General features: G+C 43.2%; 1 protein-coding gene across 3 annotated transcripts; it reads left to right on the forward strand.

Annotated features, from left to right (window-relative positions):
* The first annotated feature begins 983 nt into the window (after positions 1-983).
* On the forward strand, positions 984-8,596 carry LOC117582811 (phosphatidylinositide phosphatase SAC2). 3 transcript variants are annotated; one of them, XM_034270844.1, is made up of 12 exons: positions 986-1,175; positions 2,825-3,053; positions 3,113-3,557; positions 3,618-3,739; positions 3,809-4,174; positions 4,240-4,567; positions 4,633-4,703; positions 5,116-5,331; positions 5,542-5,778; positions 5,834-6,886; positions 7,552-7,696; positions 7,761-8,596. In XM_034270844.1, the coding sequence occupies exons 1-12, from the start codon at positions 1,079-1,081 to the stop codon at positions 7,887-7,889; spliced, it is 3,438 nt and encodes a 1,145-aa protein (XP_034126735.1). In that variant the 5' UTR covers positions 986-1,078; the 3' UTR covers positions 7,890-8,596. The 3 variants fall into 3 exon arrangements, with proteins under 3 accessions (XP_034126737.1, XP_034126735.1, XP_034126736.1); XM_034270845.1 differs by lacking the exon at positions 5,116-5,331 and having other exon boundaries at positions 987-1,175; positions 7,761-7,889; XM_034270846.1 differs by lacking the exons at positions 5,834-6,886; positions 7,552-7,696; positions 7,761-8,596 and having other exon boundaries at positions 984-1,175; positions 5,116-5,443; positions 5,542-5,696.
* The last annotated feature ends 705 nt before the right edge of the window (positions 8,597-9,301 follow it).

Here is a 9,301-nt window from a genome sequence, read left to right on the forward strand (position 1 = left end):
TTAGGTTAAGTCGTAGGAAAATTACAATACATTAAGCTGGGATTAATACAAAAAGTCTGGTGTCGGTATAGTGAGTGATAGGCGAAATCACAGAGTTGTGAATTTACACTTACATTTTTGTAGGCCTTTAAGCATTTCAATAAAATATTTTTTTTAGTTTTCCTCCTAAAGTTGAAAATATGTTCAGAAAGCCATATAAATATACATGCATAAGAGTAAGCAACGCTTAAAATTAATAATAAATTTAAAAGTACATACATTAAAAGAAAATTATTGCAATTTAAATTGTTTTCTTCAATATAATTATTGGGCGCCAATAGCAACACTCAATAGATAGCTATCGCACATCTCTAGAAGTTCTATGGAAGCCTATCGTACACAAGTACTGATATTTTTGTCAAGCAATATGGGCATGGAAATCTGATACCCCTGATGTGTTTGACATGCCAGGCTCAAATCAAATCCAGCAGATATAAGAATATGGATGAAAATCAGGATATTTATACAGAACACATATTTGAATAGGTCTAAAAGTCATTCTTAATGTTTGAAAGCAGCTTGTAACACTGAACGTTTTCATAATTTATATGAAATAGAGTATACAAACTTCATACTGGTTTGTAAAGCTTCAAGTGCACAAATGAACTGACATTTCATGTCCATTCATGTTTCGTTTGACGTTTGCTTTCGTTTTTGCTTTTAACTTTGTTCGACGTTTTCGGTCAAGAGGGACTGCTAAAACTAACCAATCCTTTTAAAATGTATTAATCTATTACGTCAAATTACGTACTTAGTGCTGAATATCCTAGATAATTGGTAATATTAAACAGAACATCAGAACTGAGGAAATCGATTTCCAGACATGGATATTGTTGCGATTTTGTGTCATCGGTATATTTGCAGTATATTTTGAAATTGAGAAGGTATATAAAGGGTATATTCCTGCAGGTCAGGCAGTATATTTGTTAGATAAGTCCGCGGTCACACTGCTTACACTGCTTAGTTTCGTAAACAATTAAAATGTCGCAAACAAAATAGAAAAAATAGGCAACCAAAATAGCAAAATACTCGGCCAAGCATGGAGGTGTTCCAGACTGATTCGCACTATATATTCGTGAAGCGCGACAAGAGTTTGTGGTGGAATCGCAAGACGTCGGAGTTTGCAATCAAAGCGGGTAATGTGATAAAACAAAAACAAAAGACGCAGATGAATAAGTGCTTAAAGTCATTGAACGAATTATGCATTCATTGTTTCATTAACAAGTGCAAATAATGAATTGAAAGCCAGTTAAAGTGGAAAATGCTGACTGGCCGTATGAGTTGTGTTGAGTAAGCAGTGCAGCTGCCTTGTGTCCCGTTGTTCGCTTATCGATGTGAGCAATGGAATGCTCCACATTTTGCTCAATGTCAAGGCTGTTGTGGGGCTGGATGACTCCGTGCACACTCGAGAGGATTCATGGTCGGATGTTTGAGTGGATGATTAAACACGCAAACGGTTCCTGTAATCCGATTATACTACATATACGGTGCTCCTACATGCACATATTCGAGATGCTATTATCTCGTTTATGCCGCTAATGGGTTCGCCGTTTCTAACGCTTTATATTTATCATCCGCTCACTGCGTTCTATTAATACGTTTTCTCCACAATCTTCATCAGAATCGGTGTCTGCCCCTGCCTGTGGCTGCGTCAAGGTTGGGGGCAAACCCACGCCCAACCACTGGCACAGTGCAACCTTTTCATTGGCAGCTTTTCGATGGTTGTTGCGTCTATTAATACCCTATAGAAAATCCATTCAGAACAGTCAATAATGTCAGTGCGAGTGCCGTCGACAGGACTATTCCCCGCTAATTGCTTGTTTATGGTGCAGTAATTACACTTGGATCCATTCCGCTGGCACGCAACTGTCGCGCTCTCTGGTGCCGCGTGCGTGTCGCCTTTAATGCCCGTTTTGATTACACTTCCCAGTGCTTGCAGCAGTTCCTTTGTGTCCTGTCTGTTGGTTTTGTGGATCCCCTACACACAATCCATAAATCCTTGTCAAGGTCAACAGTCTGCGGCCAACAGTCAGTTTTCGTTTGTTTTCCCAAAAATGTTTTGTGGTCTGCCGGCTGCCTTCCCCTTTCAACGAACTTGACATAATTTATTATAGTCCCCAACTATCTTTTGCTATTGATTTTTGGGCTGCCGCAAAAAGTTTTCAAGCTCTCCCAAATTTGTTTCTATTCAGACAATGTCCGGTCATATCTCTGTGTCTGAAAACAAGATAAACCTTAGCCAGAAGATAAGATAGAAGAATTGTCGCACTTTGAGGGAAAGCCAGCAAATTTTAAAGCCCTGCCATAGAGAGGCACTCATCTACAGCACATGGATACCCAAGGATGCGAGTAGGTGACACATGTCAAGTGCACTTTCTCACACACTTTTTTCTCGCTGCTGTTTTTAGCTTGCAGAGTGGGTTGGATGGGCTGTACGAGTAATGAGCAGAGCAGTAGTAACCTCAAGGGTGGACAATGGAAACACGCAAATGTGTACACTCACGTAGCAGTCCCAACCACTTACGAGAGTTCCTTGGGTACGGATATTTACATTGTTCTTCCCTCGTTATTAGTTATTTGCGTGCCACTGTACATGGACAGCAGAAGATTGTCGCACACACAATGAGGGGGCGTAAACGGGGCCCACAGCTAATCAAATATCAATAAAAACTAACGAGCATAAATCGGTCATTGCCATTAGACAGCGACAATTAGATGTAGCTTATTGTTGACACTTAAATTACAAAAGAGGACTCTCTGTCCCCTTTCCCCTTTCTCCTTGTAGGATGGGATCTTAGCTCTGTGGATGATATTGAATGCATTGGAGTCACGCATGGAATTGTGGGCGTCATCTCGCTGCCCAATGTCTACGATCCGCACTTGGTCGTCATCAAGGAGGCGACTGCCGTGGGTGTGCTCTATCCTCCGCATTTGGTGTACAAAATCAAGTCGATCTGCATACTGAGTGCGGAGGAGCCAGACGCTGAGTTGTCCAACTGTACGAAGCATACTAAGTAAGTCCAGAAACCTAATCCACACGCTCGTGCATCTAGTATTCATTTATAATTTGCAGAAGCAACCAGTCTACGCCCACTCACAGTAGCGCTTCAACAGCAGCACAGAATAACAATGCAAGCGCCACGTCGGCTGCTGGGGGCACAGGTACCGGCTCCGGCTCATCGAAGAGCACCAAGCTCTTTGAAGGCATGAATAAAACCTGGGGCGCTGTGAAGAGTGCTGGGAACACCATCAAAAACACCACACAGCAGGCAGCAAACATGGCCACCAAGCAGGTCAAGTCCACAGTGGGCATACGGGAGCCGAAGCACATCGAGCGACGGATTACCGAGGAGCTGCATAAGATATTCGATGACACGGATAGTTTCTACTTCAGTTTCGATTGCGATATTACCAACAATCTACAGCGCCATGAAGCCAAAGTGGAGGAGAGTCAACCGCAGCTCGATGAGCGTTTCTTCTGGAACATGCACATGATTCAGGATATACTCAAAATGAATGTAGGGCAGCTTAAAGACATATTTAAGAATGTATCTCATAGAATTTACTCTTTCCCTTAGGATAAAACATGGATACTGCCCATCATTCAGGGATTTGTGCAGGTAGAGCCGTGTGTAATTGGGAATGAATGCTTCACATTGGCCTTGGTTTCGCGACGCTCACGTCATCGAGCGGGCACACGGTAATAACCATTCAAACGCTCAATCAAAAACAACTGATAACTAATGTATTCCCCCTTTATCCTCTACAGCTACAAGCGACGCGGTGTGGATGAGAAGGGAAACTGTGCCAATTATGTGGAGACCGAGCAAATACTCTCCTTTCGCCACCATCAATTGTCGTTTACGCAGGTGCGCGGTTCCGTACCCATTTATTGGAGTCAACCTGGCTACAAGTATCGCCCACCGGCGCGTCTTGATCGTGGTGTGGCCGAAACACAGCAAGCATTTGAGCTGCATTTCACCAAAGAGCTGGAGACCTATGGCCGAGTGTGCATTGTGAATTTGGTGGAGCAAAGTGGCAAGGAGAAGCTCATTGGAGATGCTTATGCCGATCACGTGATTAAATACAACAACGAGCTCATGATCTATGTGACCTTTGACTTTCACGATTACTGGTAAGAGAACATGTTTGAAGTTGCCTTAAACACTTACTAACGCGCACCTTTTGTTGTTCTGGCAGCCGCGGCATGCGCTTTGAGAATGTCTCGGCCCTGATTGATGCCGTCGGACCTGAGGCTGGCGCCATGGGCTTCCACTGGCGTGATCAGCGCGGCATGATTTGCAATCAGAAGTCTGTGTTTCGTGTGAACTGCATGGATTGCTTGGATCGCACGAATGTGGTGCAAACGGCCATTGGCAAGGCAGTGTTGGAGTCGCAGCTCGTCAAGTTGGGCCTCTCGCCGCCCTACACGCCCATACCCGAGCAGCTCAAGTCACCGTTCATGGTTCTGTGGGCAAACAATGGAGACATTATAAGCAGACAATATGCAGGCACTAATGCCTTGAAGGTATGCATTGATTTGAAAACCACAGAATATATACATTTCAATGCGTTTTTTGGTATGCTTCACAGGGGGACTACACACGGACTGGGGAGCGTAAAATCAGCGGCATGATGAAGGACGGCATGAACTCGGCCAATCGGTGCGTACACAACTCAAATTAAAGCATTATTTTTGTAATTTTTGTTGCTGCCCTTATCTATTACCATTCATCCCCACCCATTACCGTTTTGAACTTGATACCCAATTAAGCCATTTGTGTGTTTTAATGCGAATTGAAGTTGAAATTGAGTCTTGGCCATCAGTATAAATTCGTTGCCCATTTTCGGCAATCAATCAAAGTGAAATTATATGTTCTGCAAACCAGCCGCACATTCATTTTGCATTCAACTAGTTCTCTACTAGATTCAGACTTAATAATGCTGCATGCTTTTTTCCCATTTTCCTAACTAAACAGACATAATATTTGTATGGAACCCTGCCATGGTTTTATGAACCCATATGTACTTGCATAGACCCATAGCTAATGCCGTGCCCACAACTATTCTTCGTAGCTTTTTCATACAAAACTTTTCGGACTCGTTTCGCCAGTGCATCATCGATCTGATGCTGGGCCAACTTAAGCAGGCCGATGAGCTGCAAGAGGATGAAGTGCTGGGCACGATACTGCAAATACTCAAACCCGAGACACGTGCACCGATCAGGGGTTATTATGGTGTGGGCGTGCTGGCACCCGAGCTGAAGTTGCTCGAATCCATCGTCACAACCAGGTGCGAAGCTGCAGATGAAATCGATGGCCAAGCTAACGAAGTCAGGCAGTTCAAGTTACAGTTTTTAGTTGCTCCAATTGTTACAGTATCTTTTTTTATTATTGCACAAAAGGTATTATTCTTCCCATTTATTTTTTTCACATTATCCATCTGCTTTTTATCTCTCTATCATCCGCTCGAGCTTTATTAACCAATTTATCGATCTTTTAGCTATTATTTGGCACGCTTTAAGGACTCTTATCGCCAGGCCACCATCGATCTGATGCTGGGCAATCAAGTCTCTTCGGAATCACTAAGTGCGCTGGGTGGACAAGCCGCTCCGGATGAAAATGATGCCGCCGAGAATGCAGAACATGCCAAAATGCTCGTGGAGGATTGTCGCCGCCTGCTGCTGGGCTCTGCTCAGTATCCCGTTGGTGCCTGGGGTCTCATCGATGCAGATCCAAGGTGGGATGAATCTTCCCAGCCCCAATTATATAATAATGTTTCTTGTTTCTTGTAGTTCTGGCGATGCCAGCGAAACGGAAGTGGACTCCATATTGCTGCTCACCGATGACTGCTACATTGTGGCCGAGTACGACTCTCATTTGGATAAGATTGTGCGCTTTGAGAAGGTGCAGCTGCAACAGCTACGCATCATAGAGCTGGGCATGCATCAGCAATCGAAAATGTTTCAAGGCTCTGCCCCGGCACATCTCTGTTTGCGTCTGAACTACAGCGTCGACGGACAGGAGGGATACTTCCACATGTTCCGCTCGGCCAATCTGCGCTTCTTCAACAATATGGCGTATGTGATCAAGACGCAGGAAGAGCTGGCTGAATCTCTTAGCTCCATTGTGGAGATGTTCCGCATCGCCTTGGACAATGATGGAAATACGGATGTCCACTATATCACGGGCGGCGTGCTGCAGCGGCGGAAGAGCAAAGTGCCCATGCTGGATGTACCCAAGAGCGGGATGCCGCGCAACCTTTCCGAATCTCAGCTTGTGCAAATCAGCTCCAAGGCGCTGTCCAATGTCGCCGGACAGTTCTCGAAATTGGGTCAGACCTTCAAGAAGCCCTCATCGAGCGCCGCACAGCATCAAGGCCATTTGGCAGCCACAATCAATCCTCAAGCAATCGAAGCTGGGCAGGAAGCGGCGGAGAAGGCTGTATTCACACTCGGCGGCAAGCAACGGGCCACGAGCACCAGCAGCACGGATACAGAAGACCACGACAATAGTCTCTACGAACCCGAGGTGGACTCTGATGTTGAGATAGCCCTGGACAAAGGCAACTACAATGAGAATGCCTTCCTACCCTCGGTGGGCATTGTTATGGGCAATCAGAAGGGCGAATCACCGGAGGAAATTCGGCAACTAGAGCAAAAGGACAGCATGTGCAAGACGGCCGAGGATGTGCTCACAATTTCCATTACCTCGGTCACAGATCATGTCAGTCTGCCGACAGGCCTGCTGGAGAATGCTCCACACATACGACCAATTACACCCAATCCTCAGATATGTGTGGAGGCGCACGAAGCATTCGAGGCGCGAGAGGCTAAGCCGCTGTCCAGGTCGGTATTCTACAATTAATTTTTATGCCAGCAGTAGATGTTTCTTGATTTGAGCTTTGTGAATTGTAATCTCGTTTTTAATTTGTTAATTAGCGAAACTGTTTGTACACTCGGAGAAACAAAAGTAGAAAACAGAAACACACAAATATTTCGTTAAAATATTTCACTTTTTAAATACAAACATTGGGAAAGGCAACTCAATTCACTTTGATTTAAATTAATTAAAAATATTTTTGATACGTTTCATTATCGATACGTAAAAAACACATTGAATATATTCAAGTAGGTAATTCATATATTTATTCTGAATGTTAAAGTATTTAATTTAAATTTGTTTTATATTTATTTTAAATGGTTTTTGCCTGCTTTTTTCTCTGGTTGTTGTAATTATTTTTGTATTGTTCATATGTTTATCAACTGCAAACTTTTTTTTACACTATTCAACTCGAAGTATTATTATAAACCTGATATACCGTTTAAATAATATATATCTACATATTGTACGTACCTAAGACTAGCATGTATTATTGTACAAAAATGGAAACATTTGTGCCTGCTCGATACACAACCGCATACCTTGGGGCACTCACTGCCCGCAAAAAGTGCTCAAAATAAACTCGTATTAGCAAAGATAATTTTGTGTGTTTTGTGTGACGCGTTTCTAGTGCTGGGGCCAGGGATCTTAGCCTGCCGTTGGGATTGCCAGCGTCCCACTCCGAGGCCAACAAACTGAAGCAGCTAACCAGTCCCCTGTCGAAGCTGGCCAAGAACATTGGCATGAACCTGGACCCACGCAAGATAGGCACTAAGGTGAGTTCCATAACTTTTTGTACTATTATCAGTCACTAACCTTCTTTTGTAATTATCACTACAGAGCGGCGTTCTCTCACCTGTCAGTCTGTCGGCCGAGAACTCTCCGCCCGAACGGGGCCCCAACTCGCGCGATCATCTGCTGGAGCTGTGGGATGCCGAGAAGTGTAAAACCAAATTGATAGCCCTATAAGCCCATGGCAATAATTCAGTAATACAACACGTTCGACACCTATTAATGTATTAGTGCAAGTGATAAACATATACTTATGATAACGCAGCAAAGATTTGAATTGTTCTACTTGTTGTACGAGGCACTTCCATGCAGAATGCAGAAACAATAATGTTTTCAATATACTTAGATGATGTAGACATTAAAATATATATTTGTGATTGGTATAGCACCGTGCTGTAGTCGTAGGAGTTACATTTTTGTGTGTCTATATTAAAGCTACCCAAAATTGAAGTTTCGCCATACAAATAATCGTCAAATATGCTTTATGCAATTACTCACAATTAGCTACTGTCGAAGACTTTAGGGCACCTTGCTTATGAATGCAAACAGTTATACGTACATTTGGGTTGGTCAACATTATATATAGCACATGCCACATACGAAACCAGAAAGACAAACAAAAGACTTGGCGCATGCTAATTTTTTACACGAAACACAAAACCAATAACCATTTTTTGGATAGTAACTAAACAAAATACATAAACGAAAGTACACTTATTATATTTGTATTAGAAACAATGTATGAGAATTGAGAGGATTTGGGCACTGTCAACGAATAATTCAAAGTGTTATGCAATTTTAGCTGGGGTGCGCGATTATATGTATTCCCTGTAGTGTATTTGTATATAGTGTGTAACAGTAATAGTATTAGCATAACATATGTACTCGCCACCGATTATATTAAATAAATATGTGTTTAAATGCTTAAGTTGAGGCATTGATTGGTTGCTGTATTATATGAAAAATTAACTACCAAAATCCAAAAACAAGACTGCTAAAAGCTCCCTAGAAGCTCTCAAGGAAAGCCAATACTGACTCGCCAGTCGTGGGAATATTCCTGACGTTCCTGACGTACCAACGCAGCCAAAGCGCAACATGTCAGTGTCAAGTGGTGTCCCATAGCTAGATGAGGCTTGTTTACATAAGCGATAAACAAAGAAACAAATGAAGAAAAAATGGCATCCAGCCAGCGTCCCCTGAAAACTCAGCTCTTTGTGGAAATCAAAAATCCATTAAAACGCCATGGAAACGTTGGACCCTGTTGGGAGTCGAGTGTGCTGTCAATCAGCTTATACATACACATACACGAGTGTCTGCTGTGTCTCTATATTGATATTGGACTTTATTTATGCGAACTTTGGACAAGCTAGAAGCCATCCCTGTGCTGGCCCTGCCCCCGGCCCACTCTCATTCTTCCCATCCGGTGTTGAACTTTTGGCATGTCAGCTGATAAGAGCCACACGCTCTTGGGTTCTGGTCCAAGCCTTGATCCAATATCATGCTAATGTGGCCGCACAGTTGCATCAATTGTTTTTCAATCAAAGTGCCATCAATCTTATTGGCTGTTTGTTTAATTAACGCACGAGCCG

This window comes from Drosophila guanche, unplaced genomic scaffold, assembly GCF_900245975.1.
Source record: "Drosophila guanche unplaced genomic scaffold, DGUA_6, whole genome shotgun sequence".
NCBI classification, from domain to species: Eukaryota; Metazoa; Arthropoda; class Insecta; order Diptera; family Drosophilidae; genus Drosophila; species Drosophila guanche.